We start from the raw sequence: 17136 nt of genomic DNA on the forward strand, positions 1-17136 counted from the left end.
ACCAATTCTAGACATTTCATCTGAATGGAATCACAGAATATATGTTCACTTTGAACATATATGTTCAACATAAATGAACATATATGTTCATTTTGGCTTCTCTCACTTGGCTTAATGTTTTCAAGGTTCATCTATGTTATAGCATGTATCAGTACTTCATTCCTCTTTATTGCTGAGTAACTTTATCCATTCATTAATTGATGGACATTTTGTTGTTTCCACTTTTGGGTGTTATGAATAATGCTGTGAATGTTCATGTACAGGTTTTTGTGTGGACATACGTTTTCATCCTTTTATTTTTTACCTACTTTTGTGATTATATTTGGTTTTTGTTTTGTTTTGGGGTACACAGGCCTCTCACTGCTGTGGCCGTCTCCTGTTGCGGAGCACAGGCTCCGGATGTGCAGGCTCAGCGGCCATGGCTCACGGGCCCAGCCACTCCGTGGCACGTGGGATCCTCCCGGACCGGGGCACGAACCCATGTCCCCTGCATCAGCAGGCAGACCCCCAACCACTGCACCACCAGGGAAGCCCCTGTGATTATATTTGAAATGAGTTTCTATTAGATAGCCTATAGTTGGATCATATATCTGCCATATGTCTGTGTTTAGGCTATTGTCCTTTAATGTAATTATAAATATGTGGATTTAGGTCTACCATTTTATTTTATTTTTTAATTTTTTTAACATCTTTATTTATTTATTTTTTCCTTTGATTTCCATTTGCATGGAATAACTTTTTCCATCCCCTCACTTTCAGTCTGTATGTATCCCTAGGTCTGAAGTGGGTCTCTTGTAGACAGTGTATATATATATATATATATATATATATCTTTTTTTTTTTTTATTTTAACATCTTTATTGGGGTATAATTGCTTTACAATGGTGTGTTAGTTTCTGCTTTATAACAAAGTGAATCAGTTATACATATACATATGTTCCCATATCTCTTCCCTCTTGCGTCTCCCTCCCTCCCACCCTCCCTATCCCACCCCTCCAGGCGGTCACAAAGCACCGAACTGATATCCCTGTGCTATGCGGCTGCTTCCCACTAGCTATCTACCTTACGTTTGTTAGTGTGTATATGTCCATGCCTCTCTGTCGCTTTGTCACAGCTCACCCTTCCCCCTCCCCATATCCTCAAGTCCGTTCTCCAGTAGGTCTGTGTCTTTATTCCTGTCTTACCCCTAGGTTCTTCATCACATTTTTTTCCCTTAAATTCCATATATATGTCTTAGCATACGGTATTTGTCTTTCTCTTCCTGACTTACTTCACTCTGTATGACAGACTCTAGGTCTATCCACCTCATTACAAATAGCTCAATTTTGTTTCTTTTTATGGCTGAGTAATATTCCATTGTATATATGTGCCACATCTTCTTTATCCATTCATCCGATGATGGACACTTAGGTTGTTTCCATCTCTGGGCTCTTGTAAATAGAGCTGCAATGAACATTTTGGTACATAACTCTTTTTGAATTTTGGTTTTCTCAGGGTATATGCCCAGTAGTGGGATTGCTGGGTCATATGGTAGTTCTATTCGTAGTTTTTTAAGGAACCTCCATACTGTTCTCCATAGTGGCTGTACCAATTCACATTCCCACCAGCAGTGTAAGAGTGTTCCCTTTTCTCCACACCCTCTCCAGGATTTACTGTTTCTAGATTTTTTGATGATGGCCATTCTGACTGGTGTGAGATGATATCTCATTGTAGTTTTGATTTGCATTTCTCTAATGATTAATGATGTTGCTCATTCTTTCATGTGTTTGTTGGCAATCTGTTTATCTTCTTTGGAGAAATGTCTATTTAGGTCTTCTGCCCATTTTTGGATTGGGTTGTTTGTTTTTTTGTTATTGAGCTGCATGAGCTGCTTGTAAATTTTGGAAATTAATCCTTTGTCAGTTGCTTCATTTGCAAATATTTTCTTCCATTCTGAGGTCTTGTTTATGATTTCCTTTGCTGTACAAAAGCTTTGAAGTTTCATTAGGTCCCATTTGTTTATTTTTGTTTTTATTTCCATTTCTCTAGGAGGTGGGTCAAAAAGGATCTTGCTGTGATTTATGTCATAGAGTGTTCTGCCTATGTTTTCCTCTAAGAGTTTGATAGTTTCTGGCCTTACATTTAGGTCTTTAATCCATTTTGAGCTTATTTTTGTGTATGGTGAAAGGGAGTGATGTAATCTCATACTTTTATATGTACCTGTCCAGTTTTCCCAGCACCACTTATTGAAGAGGCTGTCCTTTCTCCACTGTACATTCCTGCCTCCTTTATCAAAGATAAGGTGACCATATGTGCGTGGGTTTATCTCTGGTCTTTCTATCCTGTTCCATTGATCTATATTTCTGTTTTTGTGCCAGTGCCATACTGTCTTGATTACTGTAGCTTTGTAGTATAGTCTGAAGTCAGGGAGCCTGATTCCTCCAGCTCCGTTTTTCGTTCTCAAGATTGCTTTGGCTATTCGGGGTCTTTCGTGTTTCCATACAAATTGTGAAATTTTTTGTTCTAGTTCTGTGAAAAATGCCAGTGGTAGTTTGATAGGGATTGCATTGAATCTGTAGATTGCTTTGGGTAGTAGAGTCATTTTCACAATGTTGATTCTTCCAATCCAAGAACATGGTATATCTCTCCATCTATTTGTATCATCTTTAATTTCTTTCATCAGTGTCTTATAGTTTTCTGCATACAGGTCTTTTGTCTCCTTAGGTAGGTTTATTTGTAGATATTTTATTCTTTTTGTTGCAGTGGTAAATGGGAGTGTTTTCTTGATTTCACTTTCAGATTTTTCATCATTAGTGTATAGGAATGCCAGAGATTTCTGTGCATTAATTTTGTATCCTGCTACTTTACCGAATTCATTGATTAGCTCTAGTAGTTTTCTGGTAGCATCTTTAGGATTCTCTATGTATATAGTATCATGTCATCTGCAAACAGTGACAGTTTTACTTCTTCTTTTCTGATTTGGATTCCTTTTATTTCCTTTTCTTCTCTGATTGCTGTGGCTAAAACTTCCAAAACTATGTTGAATAAGAGTGGTGAGAGTGGGCAACCTTGTCTTGTTCCTGATCTTAGTGGAAATGCTTTCAGTTTTTCACCATTGAGGATGATGTTGGCTGTGGGTTTGTCATATATGGCCTTTATTATGTTGAGGACACGCTGCTATATTTAAAATGGATAACCAACAAGGCCCTACTTACTGTATAGCACAGGGAACTCTGCTCAGTGTTATGTAGCAGCCTGGATTGGAGGGGAGTCTGGGGGAAAATGGATACATGTATATGTATGGCTGAGTTGTTCTGCTGTGCACCTGCAACTATCACAACATTGTTAATCGACTATAATCCAGTATAAAATAAAAAGTCTAACAAAACAGTTTTACTTAAGAATTTCCTTGATTAAGCAGTAAAAATGATTAATTTTATAAAAATCTTGATTCTCAGGTACATGTCTTTTTAGTATTCTATGTGACAAAATGGAAAGTATGCATAAAGTACTTCTGCTGCTTGCCAAAATATTGTGGCTGTTTTTAGAGAGAGCCATGTGCAATTTTTGTGTGTTTTGAGCTGAACTGGCTGTTTTTTTCATGGAACACTATTTGCACTTGAAAGATTGAACGAGAAACTATTCAGATTTGGGATTTGGTAGACATTTTCTCAAAAATGAATGTAGTGAGTTTGCTCTTTCAAAGAAAACAGGTATTAATTGTTGGAAATGGTAGAATTTGAGCTTTTAAGCAAAAATTAGAATTCAATAAAATTAGTAACCATCATTCTGATCATGACAACTTCTTAAAACTTTTGTGATGAGGTTGATGGTGATAGTAATGAATAGGATGTTTCAATGTTATATAACGAAGTATGTCAACATTTAGTGAAGCATGATTTCCAGATGATCAATGCCTGATGTTAAAAAATGCAAAGTACAGAATAGACCCATTCCAAGTACAAGATAAACCAACAATTTTTTTTTTTTTTTTTTTGTGGTACATGGGCCTCTCACTGTTGTGGCCTCTCCCACTGCGGAGCACAGGCTCCGGATGCGCAGGCTCAGCGGCCATGGCTCACGGGCCCAGCCGCTCCGTGGCACGTGGGATCCTCCCAGACCGGGGCATGAACCTGTGTCTCCTGCAACGGCAGGCAGACTCTCAACCACTGCGCCACCAGGGAAGCCCTCCAACAAATTTTAATTTGACAGATTATGAAAATTTTGTCTGTGTGGTTTCAGATTTCAATTTACAGTTAACCTTTGTTGGGTTTTGGTGTGGTATCAAAGAAGAATATCCATAATAATCTGAAAGAATGTTAAAATATACCTTCCTTTTATACCTCCATATCTGTGTGCAATAAGATTTTCATATACTTAAACAAAAATAACATCACAGCAGATCAAATGCAGAATGAAGATTCTACTATCTTTTTTTAAGCTAGATATTAAGAGATTTGCAAAAAATGACAATGTTACTCTTAATTATCTTTTCAAGGGTAGTTATTTTTAATAAAATATGTTAACATGAGTTTATTGTTATTTTAAAATTAATATTATAGTTTCTCAGTTTTAATTTCAAATATGATAAATAATGATAGATGTAACCCACATAACAGAGGTCTTTGGAGACGTCAGTAGTTCTTATTTTTTAATTAAAAATTTTTAATTATAAAATATACATAACATAAAACTTACCTTTTAAACTATTTTAAGGTGTACAGTTTAGTAGCCTTAAGTACAGTCACCCATTTCCAGAACTAGAACAACTTCTAGGTATTTCACATAAGTGGAATCATACAATATTTGTCCTTCTGTGCCTGACTTATTTCACTGAGCATAATGTTTTCAAGGCCCATCTATGTTGTAGCATATATTAAAATTTTATTCGTTTTTATGGTTGAATAATATTCTGTTGTATGTATCACATTTTGTTTATTTGTTCATTCTCTCTGTACTCCTGGTAACAATACAGGAGCCTTAAAAATGTAACTATTAATTATTGGTAATTTAAATAGCAGATTTACTGATTAAATAGTAAATCATATGGTATAGAATGTAGATATGTATAAAATATGAATTATGGAGCTCCTTTGCCTTTTATTTTGTGTAATTTAGGGAAGGAGAAATTCAACCCAGTATTTGAAATTCTGAGTCATTAATTTGAGGTAACCCATTAGTCATTTAACTCTTGCTTTCCCCATGATGTTAACAGTACTGGCTTCATAAAAGTTAATTTCTTTGAGTGCATAGGTTTTTTTTAACACTGTTAATAATTACCTACATCAAAGTCATTCTTTCTTTAAGTTTACATTATAATTTTGTAACATCTTTATTGAAGACTATTTCAGTTTTGCTATCTATAATTTTACCATTACCTTTATTGACCTGGAACCAAGCACAGTGGCTGGTACATAGTAGGTACTTAACAAATATTTCTTGAATCAATGAGTATTCTTAGGTGTACAGTAACACATTCTTGTATTATTTTTGTAGTTTATACCACTAAAGTCATCCAGTATTTGTAGATTTTACTAATTTCCTATAAGGTTCTTAAGTTTTATTTAACTTTGTTCCTATGTATTAACAAAGATTAGGCTTTCACTTTTAAAAGTTATAATACTCAAAAGTTTTCAGCACTATCATGCCATGTTTTTAACCTTTATTAAGCTATAATAGAGCCAAAATTTTACTGAAGGCCATCATTTCCTGGCTTCTGTGCTTATGAATCAGACTGTAACTATTTCTTTGACTTTGGATTTGTGGTTTCGTGAACTAATTTAAGTGATGCAAAAGATGAGTCTTGTTAGGGGTTTCCTCTCTTAAAAGTGTAAACACTTATTGTAAATGCGTTTTCTTCAAGGAAACTTTTCTCTACAGTCTCACATCCTTATCACTTAGGAATGAAATCCCATCTATATGTACTAATCCCTACGTGTTGTATTATTTGTTACTCGTGTGTCGGTTTTTACTTATTTTTTCAAAATGTTCCAGAGGTTTTGAAGTATCTCCATTCTGACTCAGTGTTTTGCTAATTACTAAACATTTTCCTTTATGTAACTCTTCACCCACTTTGGACTTGTAAACGCTTACCCTTCCATTGGTTCCTTCTGGCTACTGAGAACATGAATGAGTGTCACATGCTTATGGTATTGCTTGTCAGAGAGTGGAATTCCAAGACTTCCTCTGTACATAGATCAGTTAAACTTTTGTGCTTCTGGGCAGAGGAATGGTCTTTGGGACAGCTCTGCTTCTACCTAATTGTTATGGCAGAGATCAGGACACATCGCTTTGCTGCCTGTGCAGTGAGGCCTCAGAAACTGCTCTACCCAACTTGACAGGTATGATATAAGAGTGATAGTTTGGGGAGGGTACATAATCACAGTAAACAAGCATGAATGGAGATTTCAAAAAATTAATATTATCTACTATTATCATCTTTATTCTTGGCTAGTGAAGCTTCATGTGTTTTTTTTCCCTGGTATTTCATAGTAGGGCCTTAGTAAGTACCTATTGAATGAAAGAAATGAATGACATATGATATTTTGTAGTTTTAAGATACATATGGCTTGGTATTGAGAGCAATTGATTTATCTAACCACCTTACACGTTTTTAAAAGAGGCGTTAAAAAGTATTAGTTTCTTAGGGACTTCCCAGGTAGTCCAGGGGTTAGGACTCTGCGCTTTCACTGCCATGGGCCTGGGTTTGACCCCTGGTTGGGGAACTGAAATCCTGCAAGCTGTGCGGTGCAACCAAAAAGAAAAAAAAAAAAAGTATTAGCTTCTTAGAGAATATGCAGTCAGACAAAGTAGAATTCTAGCAAGATAAGTGTTCGTAAAAATGCTTGGAAATGCCTAAACTGAAATTTTTGAATATTAATTTCTCCAATTACTACCTGACAAATTTCTACCTAGAAATTTCTTAAACTTAGAAATTTCTGCTAAAAGTTATTGAATGACTAATTGGTAAAAAGTGTTTTTAATAAAATTAAACATTAATTTTAATTAAACATTAGACATTATTTAAACAGTAATTAAACATTAAACGTTAAATTTAGGAATTATCTCTGAATTTGAGTTTTATTCTGGATTTTAACTTGTTTAATCCTGATAATTTACTTTGTACAAGCTGCTACTTCTATGTTTTACCTTATTTTTATTGTTTCCTACAAGTGTATTAGTAGAAAAAAGTAATAAAATTACATTTTCTTAATAGTCACAATGTATTTCTGCTACCTGGGTCCTATATTCCATAAGTAAAAATTAGAGTCTTCTGTTGTGTCATCTTAAGTCCATGATATACCTCAACAATGGTGAGTAATGAAAGATAACTCACTATCTAAGTTACCTCATGTATAGTAGTCACTTGACATTGTTCAAAAATAAAACATTCCCAGCCTACACACTTGTATTCTGAATCATCCAGATTTGACTGTTTTAAGCCCATGAGGAAAGTAGCATAGACTAGACCTACTGGATAACACGGTGGCATTTACTTCCTATAGGTCCTCCCCCCTCTTTTTGTGTTCATTCCTTAGCTTGCTCTCCCCCATTTAGTTCTTTAACTCTTTATGATTTAAAACATGTTCATTCCTGGCCTCAGGAAAATGTTAGGATGTTTCTTGTCTTTGGAAAATTTCCCCTTTTGTTTGGTGCTAGTGGGTAGGATGGTGTTTAAGTGGATATCCTGTGCAGGCGGATTGTACAGGAAATAGAGCCTTAGTACTGTGAGAACAAAAGAGTGGGAAGAAAGAAGAAACGAAGGAAATAAGATCTTTTTTTTTTTTGCGGTGCGCGGGCCTCTCATTGTTGTGGCCTCTCCCGTTGCAGAGCACAGGCTCCGGACGCGCAGGCCCAGCGGCCATGGCTCATGGGCCCAGCTGCTCCACGGCATGTGGGATCTTCCCGGACCAGGCACGAACCTGCATCCCCTGCATCGGCAGGCGGACTCTCAACCACTGTGCCACCAGGGAAGCCCGGAAATAAGATCTTTTGACTTGACCAAAAAGACTGTAAAACCAGAGATGGGAAGAAGGGGATTGGGGGATAAAAAGGATTGTTTTCCAAGTTGTGGTTCTTTTAGTACTTTGGTCTCAGAATTGACTGTTTTCCTGTATTTATTATTTTTTATATATTACAGAAATGTACGGTATTTTTTAGCCTGTATATATGTTTTAAGTTTTCATAAAATTGTGCCACAGGTCTCATTCTCTTTTCTCCTTTTGTCAAATAACATGGTTTTAAGAAGCTGACTTGCCTTTAAAAATCCTCCTTTGAGCTTGATGGAGTTCCTCTCCAGTACAGATGAATCACATGTCATAGACATATTCTTGCACTTTGACAGTCTGTCATTCTACTATCGTCAGAGCAGAATTCCTGCTCATCCAATTTAAATGCTTTCTCTTCTCTGAAACCTTTTCTGACTGCAGAGTTTTTTTTCTTGTTCTGTCCTCTCATAGCATCCTCTGTGAGTATAGCAGTATGCATGGTTCATTTATTCAACAAATTGTTTTCAAGAGCCTCTTATATGCATTCACTGTTTGGGGTGCTTGGAATTTATTAGTGAACAAAGCAGGCAAGAATATCTGTCCTCCTGAAACTAATATTCTAGTGGGGTGAGGTAATAGTTGATGTGAATGTGATGATAAATAAATTACATATTTTATGGTAATAAGAGTGATGGAGGGACTTCCCTGGTGGCACAGTGGTTAAGAATCCACCTGCCAATGCAGGGAACATGGGTTCGAGCTCTGGTCCGGGAAGATCCCACATGCTGCGGAGCAACTAAGCCCATGTGCCACAACTACTGAGCCCACTCGCCGCAACTAGAGAAAACCCGCGCACAGCAATGAAGACCCAACACAGCCAAAAAAATAATAATAAACATATTAAAAAAAAGTGATGGAGAGAAATACATTAGGAAAGGAGGCGTGGGGGATGTGGAAGTGTTGTCAGGAGTAGATGCATTTTAAAATAGGATGGTCAGAGAATGCCATACCAAGAGGGTAACATTTGAGTGAAGTGTCATGTGGATGTCTTGGGGAAGAATGTTTTAGTACAAAGGCCCTGAGGTAGGAGTGTGCCTGTCTTGTTCAAGCAACAGCAGGGATGCCAGTAGTCAGAATGAGGTAAAATGGGAGAGGAATAGTAGGAAGATGAATTGGGCAAGGTAAGTTGCAAAGGGCCTTGCCAGGCCCCTTGTAAGGACTTTAGCTTTTATTCCAAGATAAGGAGCCATCAAAGAGTTTTGAGCAGAGGAGTAAAGCAATCTGACTTATGCTTTAAAAGCTGGTTGGTGTGTTAATAGTCAGTAGAGAGCTAGGATAAGAAGCATGGAGATCAGTTAAAAGTCTAGTGAAATAATCTAGCTGAGAGATGATGCTGGTGACAGGGCAGTAGTAGTGGAGGGGGTGAGAAATGGATAAATTCCAGATATATTCTTGGAGGCAGTGCCAATAGGATTTCCTGATGGATTGGATGTCGTCGTATTGGAGAGCAAAAAAGGAGTCATGAATGATTCCAAGGTTTTTTGTTTTTCTTTCCCCACCTTTATTGATATAATTGACATGTAACATTGTGTAAGTTTAAGGTATAATAATACATAAGTGTTGATTTGGTACACTTTGGTAATGCAAGATGATTACCATCATAGCATTAGCTAATACCTGCATCATGTCACATAATTACCATTTCTTTTTTTTGTGGTAAGAACAATTTCAGTCTAGTCTCTTAGCAATTTTAAAATTTATAATACAGTATTATTAGCTATAATTACTGTGTTATACACTAGATCCCCAGAGCTTATTTATCTTACAGTTTGTACTCAAACTTCTAAGGTTTTTGGCCTGAGGAACTGAAAAGATGGACTTGCCATTAACTGAGGTGGAAAATTCTGTGAGAGCAGCACATTTGGGGGAAAGAATGGATGCTAGTTTTTTATAGTAAGTCCAAATAATGTTATTTGTGATTTTTAATCTTTATATTCTGAGGCCCAGCATGGTGCGTACTGTATAGTAGATGTTCACTAAAATCATTAGTTTTGTAAATCTTAGATTTTAAATATACTGGTTTTCACAAAGTAAGGTATAAATATACAGTATTTGTTGTTTTGGGCCTGATAGGATTTAAGAGTTGGCTTCAGTGTCTACTTGATTACTGTTTCTGACTTGGTAGTACAGAAGTTCTTGTTGCCCTTGATTTTTGTTCCTCTTATAATGTCAAACAAGGGGCACTTTCTTTTATCTAAAAAGAAGGAAATATACTTGAACTGTTTGACAATCATTAAACCAAATAATAATCATAAAACATTGTAATGTGTTACCACTATCACTGGCAAGAAACATTTATCATTGTGGATGGAACATGTGATATTCAGTATAGAACCTAAAAAATATTAGAATATTCTTTGTACTTCTTTTTGGCAATTCTTTTCATTTTAATAAAGTAGCCCAATGGAAATTCCATTAGAGTAGATAATATTTCATTAGAATGGAGAAAAACATAGTACCTGAGACCAGTTTGAAGCATGTTTTATATGATATAGTATTTTGTTTGTTTGGTAATCCTAATTTGTTATCTTAGTATATATAATACAGCTGTTCCTATTCACTATAATTCTGCATTTAAACAAGAAGCAAGGTAATCTATTTCAAATTAACTTTTCAGGACATATGGACATATCTTCAGAATTGTTGTAACATTCTTAATGTAAAACAATTTAATTAGCTGTGAAATTTTTAAAATATACTCTTTTTAAGAGGAGGAAGGAATGTGAAGAAGTGAAATAAACTGTTAGAAGAACATCCAACCTATAAGAGGAATTTCTGCCTATATGATACAGATGGTTATGAAGTCATTTTAAAAACATTGGTTAATGCTATTTTAAGTTTAAAAGGCATCTCACTGTTTTCTGTCACTTATATTTTTGTGTAATTTGGTTATTCATTCAGTCAACAGTTACTGAACACATATTATGTGACTCTTGCTAGAAAAGAGATACAGTTCTTATGCCAGGGAGCACATTGTGAAGTTGGGGAGACGAACATAAATTGAGGATAAAGATAGGAGGTGTTACTGCAGCAAGTGTAATGCTTTTGTGAGCACAGGGAGGAGGAGCATGTGAGGCTTCCAAGCGGAGATTATATTGGAGTTGAGTGTCATATCAATAAAATGAATAGGACTTCCCTGGTGGCTCAGTGGTTGAGAGTCCGCCTGCCAATGCAGGGGACACGGGTTCGTGCCCCAGTCCGGGAAGATCCCACATGCTGCGGAGCGGCTGGGCCCGTGAGCCATGGCCGCTGAGCCTGCGCGTCCAGAGCCTGTGCTCCGCAACGGGAGAGGCAAAAACAAGGACCGCCCACGAAAAGAAAAAAAAAAAAAAAAAATAGAAGTCAGCCAGTCAAAAAAAAAGGGTGGAATGAGTTCGCATTCTAGGTAGATAGGACTATGTGAACAAAGGCAAAAAGGTAGGAAGCATCGTGGTGTATGTTCAGATGTAAAATTTGAGATGTGGAATGGGGGAGAGGTGAAGCTGGAGGAATAGGTAGAGATCTGATAATAAGAGACCTTGTAGGCCATGTTAAAGAGATTTTAGCTTGATGGTGAACTATTAAAGAATTTTAAGAGTGACATGGTCAAATTTTTGTTTTAAATAGATCACTTTGCCAGCTGTGTGGAGGATGGATTTGAGGGAGACAAGACTGGAGGCAGTAGTCCAGGTGAGAGATGATGGGAATCTGAACTAAGACATTGGCAGTACAGAAGGAGAGGAGGGAATGGATTGGAAAAGAAATAAAATCACAGATTCAAGGGTTTTTCTTCTTCATGTATGATAAAACCAAGTTTAAATTAAAAATGAGTGGAAGGAGAGGGAGAGAGAGACATACTAGAAAAGTGTTGTTTTTATGACAGAGGCAGTTGGATAGTGGCAGATTGCCACAAAAACCAGTTTTTAGTGATTAAGAACATTGCTACTGAAAGATGAGTGTATTTTTTGTATAATCATCCTGAACTGTGAGAAGCAGGTGATCTTTAACTAAGATGGTATAGGGATTACCTGTTTGTGTAGTATAACTAAATCTAAGAACCACAATGCCTTGAGGAAGAAACCAGGTGTTACAAGGCTTCAACCAGTACACATGATAGAAACTCGATAAATCATGTCCACTGCTGGCAGTATTTTCTAGAGCCCTAAGTTAGTTATTTTATAAAAATGTACCACTTAGGAAAAGAAAATAGGGTAAAAAATTTTTTTCGTTAAAACAGTTAACAGTTGAAAGCTGTTACATTATAGACAGTGCATGGTAACACAAAGGTATTTTGGGATGCCAAAAATATTTTGTATTAAACCAAAATATTTTTCTGTTATTTAATAGATAATTTTAGGATTTTTTTCTAAAAGCACTATTTCTGTAATTTTCTATATGTAAATGGAAGGTCTGGATTAATACAATCTGTACATATTTCTTAAAATCTCTGTTATCTTTTCCACAATTTGTTTTATATGGAGAGAGTAAGGGGAGAAAGGTACTTTGGGAGGACTTATAAAACATAACTATTCCTTCTTAAAACCACTGTCACCTAGACAAAATATCTTGTGTGTTTTATAAAATGAACTGCCATTTCTTTTTGAGATTTCTTTTTTTATTTTGAGGAAACTGTGCCTTTCCTATTCATTTATTTCTGATTTTGGTTAATGCAGATAACAGCTAAATGCTCGTTTTGTGTTCTTTTCTCTATCTTGTTGTATTTTCAACAAGTAGACTTCTCTCCTGCTTAGGAGATGGTGCTATTTTGCTCTTTCTTTATGACTCCACAACTATGTGAACAGTTTTGTTCCACCCTGGAGCCATCAGTATAATGCCAGCAGCTAAAATATTGTGTATGTACTGAATTCAAGTGAATTTCCATCTCCTGGACTTCCTGTGAACTCCTTTCTCTTTATGTCTTTCAGAAGCCTTGCACCGCCCCTATGGTTGTGATGTTGAACCCCAGGCCCTGAATGAAGCCATCAGGTGGAGCTCCAAGGAGAACTTGCTTGGAGCCACTGAGAGTGACCCTAATCTCTTTGTTGCACTTTATGATTTCGTAGCAAGTGGTGATAACACACTGAGTATCACTAAAGGTGAGCTTCTATGTAACATCCTCTCACTTTTCAGTTTTTATTAGTGGTTAAGAAATAAAGGGGTGTATTCTAGATTCTGCCTCTGACTAAAATTAGCTAGGCAATTTGGGCCCAGATACCTTTGGTTCATTCTTTTTTTTTAAACCTGTGTAGGGGATAATGCCACTTTATTTACTTTATAGGATTTTTATTAAGGCTAAAATGAGACTAAGTACTTTAGAAAAAACACCACACGATATATACATACACTTTACTCATTCTCAGAATTCTGTACTATACGTAATATGCCAGCATTCACCTGCCACAAAGGTAAGGTTTACCGTACACCTCTTCTCACTGGACTGTGGCTAAGATGACATGTTGCCAGACCCCAGTGCTACTCTAAGTGTTGTTCGTGGACTGACTGCCTACTTGAGAACCATTCGTTACCAGTCTGCACTGAGATTAAGAACTTTCACTCAAAATGTAAAACAACTACATTGCTAAGTACACTATTTATTATTTAGTTCAGCTGACATTTTCCTTTTTTGGAACAAGACTTTCAGCAGGAAGAAAGTAATCCAGTGATTCACATTCTGGCACAAGCATCTTGTTGTGGACCTACTTTGAGTAGCACTGGCCTAGACAACTTACCTCTCATTTGTGTTTATATGGGTTAGTGAAAGGACTAGTAGGAAGGGTTTCTATAGCAGTAACACTCTCAACAGAGTAGTAGTTTATTTTCAGTAGTAAATTCTTATCAAAGGGAACATCGAGAACATGTCCAGGTAAAACCAACCATTATTGGTTTTTTGAACAAGGACAGAAAAAGTGAAACTGTTTTGAGAAGGAAATAGTATAGGACATTCTCATTGTGTACGTGAGTTGGATTGCTAATCTGCTTAATCTTTTCTTGTCTTTTCATTTATGAAAGCTTCCTACTGGGAAAAAATAAGATTCAGGATAATTTTTAGCTAAATGAAAATGTAACTTCAGTGATTATTTGTCGAACATATTCTTTTTATTTGTAAGGGTTCAGAATGAGGTATTAAATGGGAGTGCATATACCAAATTAAGAAGACAGGTCTTCACTCAAGGAATGTTACCGTTAAAATAAAATTTTTATATACATCAATTTTTAAAATCCAGCCAGATTCTTCAAAAACAGAAATCCTTAAAACTGAGTTTCTCAAACTGGGGTATAGGTATCTCTCAGAGGTACATGTGCAAGGAGGTTTCAAAAGTACAGGAAAAGTAAAGCGCATTATTATCTCCTAACATCAATTTACTTAAAGATTTTGGGTAGTTTTGGGGGCAGCAGGTTGGTGATGGTATTTGTACATGTGTGGGGGGCTGTGTTTTATGATGGGAGGAAAATTTTACACAGAGGTTTAGGATAAAACAAAGGACTTCAAAAGCATTTTATACTGCGTGGTAGGTAGTCTCTTTGGGCTACAACACACTCTTTTACCTTAAGATGCTTCAGTGGAGAAGTTGGTGAAGTGAAGACTCAGAACATTCTTTCCTAAATATAATTTTCATGTCAGTTATTTTCCAAGATAGCTCAGTCACCAAGGAAACATTGATAAAGAAAAGCCTGTTGATTCATCAGTTACCAGTAATGGCAACTACCAGTGTGCAGCCCAAGAAGTGTGATTCCCGTTATCTTATGACCAACAGTGATTTCTTTTAAAACCTACGAAATGCCAGGTTTTTATCCAGGTTCTTATTAATATAAAACAATGTCATGCTAAAGCTAATTTATGATTTTAAAAGATAAGAAAAATATTTTAAAAATAAAATAGCAATACTTGTTTTAGTTCCTTCTTCAAAGATGATATTTTGCTTGAATTAAAAAACAAAGTTCTCCCAGGATTCCTCTGGCAATAGGGCCAATGTTTATATCCATTGTCAATTTCCATGGTATTCAAAACTTCCAGAGTGGAAAATTCTCCTCCTAACTGCTAAAAAGAGAAAAACAAACAACCAAAAACCTAGGGAGTTTGACTGTATCCTGATTATGATGACATGTCATTATCATTTCTTTGTGAGGAAGCAACAGTAATGTACTTGGTAAAGAACTTAGTCTGTAATTCTCATTCTCTTAGAGTAGTGGAGAAAAACTACAGACTGACAAGTCTTATTTAGCTTTTCTGGCAGCAGTAAGATTTTTTTTCCTCTGCAGATATGGTTGGGGAGTATTTATCAGTACACATGCATTTCCACCACCACATGCCCGTACACTACTATATACCTATATGTATATATATTTTTTGTATGTGTGTGTGTGCATGTGCACATGCATATACTCATGTTTTTTCTCATTGAAATGTCTCACATCCCAGGGTCTTGGGTGAGGTGGTAGGGGCTAATATAAAGTTATCCTATGACAAACATTTCTGTAGACTGCTGAAAAAAGTTAGATGGCTGCCAGAATAGTAATTTTGAGTTGTTCCTCAACAGGCTTTGCCTGATAATTACTGAGCCATATGCTTTTGATTGCTCTGGAACTCTATAGGAAAGCTTGCATCTCTCAGATATGGGAGCCTAAGGCCTTATAAGGATTCTTTAAGTTATTTATCACTAATGATACCTCTTTCACCTTCCCTGTTTTGTGTGTGCTGCAAGTACAGGGGCAGGGTGTATGTTTGGGGAGTCCAAAGTTGATGTTCACAGCTTTATTAGATCAAGGACATTGAAGTTGATAGCAAAGATAACTCCGAGTAACTTGTGTCTTGGGTTCCAACTTCAGACTCAGCTTCCCTTTGCTGCACACTAATTTGAGAGGAGCAGATAGGGGTGATTAATTCATCATGGGGAATGGGAGGGAAATTGGGAAATTCTGTTTTAAAACTTGAGTCCTGGAAAAGATTGTGCTTCGGGAGTCCTCACTGCCCACCTCCACCTCCAAGTACTTTTCTTTCTGAAAATGTTGCTGAAAGCTCTGTGGTCGGTTCCTTTTTGTTCTTTGTTTTTTTTTACATTGATGGTTTTTGTAGCCTTTGTGCCAACTGAAATTTAGAAGTAACTTTGTATTTTACATGTCTTATCCCTAATCCTTGATTGTGGTTAACACTGAACCATATATAAGATACATTCCCTGACAGACTGTTTTGAGGAAAAAATTAATTTCATTTTTTTGAAGAGTGAGACTGTGTCATTTTCCAGACATTTGAATAACCTTTTTATCTTTGTATGCTACCTTAGTTGCATACATGGAGTTTCTGGTTAAAAACCTTTAAAACTCTGTAGGTAATGTCAGAAAACCATCTCTTAACTATGCTGCTTTTGTTTAAGCTATGAGCTAAAGATATCAATCAGGCTATGGTGACAGCCAAGTTTTCATTATTTTTAAAATTTTTGTTGGCTTAAAAGTTCTTGATTCATTTTTCAGTGAGTTTTAAGTTTGACAGTAGACTGCTTCCATTTGAGGTAGTCTTAACATCTTTTCTTTCATTCTGTGATGACCTCCTGGCCAGGTGAAAAGCTACGAGTCCTTGGTTACAACCAGAATGGTGAGTGGAGTGAAGTTCGCTCTAAGAATGGCCAAGGCTGGGTGCCAAGCAACTACATCACCCCAGTGAACAGCCTGGAGAAACACTCCTGGTACCATGGACCTGTGTCTCGCAGTGCAGCAGAGTATCTACTCAGCAGTCTAATCAATGGCAGCTTCCTGGTGCGAGAAAGTGAGAGCAGCCCTGGGCAGCTGTCAATCTCGCTCAGGTATGAGGGGCGTGTGTATCACTACAGGATCAATACCACCACAGATGGCAAGGTAAGACTGGCTGGCAGCCACCTCTAGGTGTGGACTGGCTGCTCTTTAGAAACAGTATTCAGAACGACTAAAGAATATAGTTTTTATGTCTGATATGAAATAAACTAATCACTGACGTGAGTTTGAGCTATTTGGCATGTAAGAGAGAGCTTACTCTTTTCAAAAGAATATGGTAATGGAAATTAAAAACAGTATTATGTTAATAGTTTAATGATGAGCTAGATTTGAAGGTGAAGAATGAAGAAAACAGCTGTATAAGTTAACTGTTCTCATCATCATC

The 17136-nt window shown here is 36.6% G+C and overlaps 1 protein-coding gene across 7 annotated transcripts in view; it reads left to right on the forward strand.

Moving 5' to 3' along the window:
• Positions 1–17136, forward strand: part of ABL2 (ABL proto-oncogene 2, non-receptor tyrosine kinase) — a 108749-nt gene that overhangs the window by 70100 nt on the left and 21513 nt on the right. For 2 of the 7 annotated variants that reach the window (XM_027086190.1, XM_027086193.1), the window contains exons 2-4: positions 11634–11696; positions 12932–13102; positions 16561–16856. In XM_027086190.1, the coding sequence (XP_026941991.1) occupies positions 11634–11696; positions 12932–13102; positions 16561–16856 (530 nt within the window). Of the gene's footprint in view, positions 1–5607; positions 6321–8837; positions 9921–11633; positions 11697–12931; positions 13103–16560; positions 16857–17136 lie in introns of those variants that run through there. The other 5 variants (XM_027086191.1, XM_027086194.1, XM_027086195.1 and 2 more) reach the window with 4 other exon arrangements.

This window comes from Aethalodelphis obliquidens, unplaced genomic scaffold (assembly GCF_003676395.1).
Source record: "Aethalodelphis obliquidens isolate GAN/ISIS:26980383/991018 unplaced genomic scaffold, ASM367639v1 scaffold55, whole genome shotgun sequence".
NCBI lineage: Eukaryota > Metazoa > Chordata > Mammalia > Artiodactyla > Delphinidae > Aethalodelphis > Aethalodelphis obliquidens.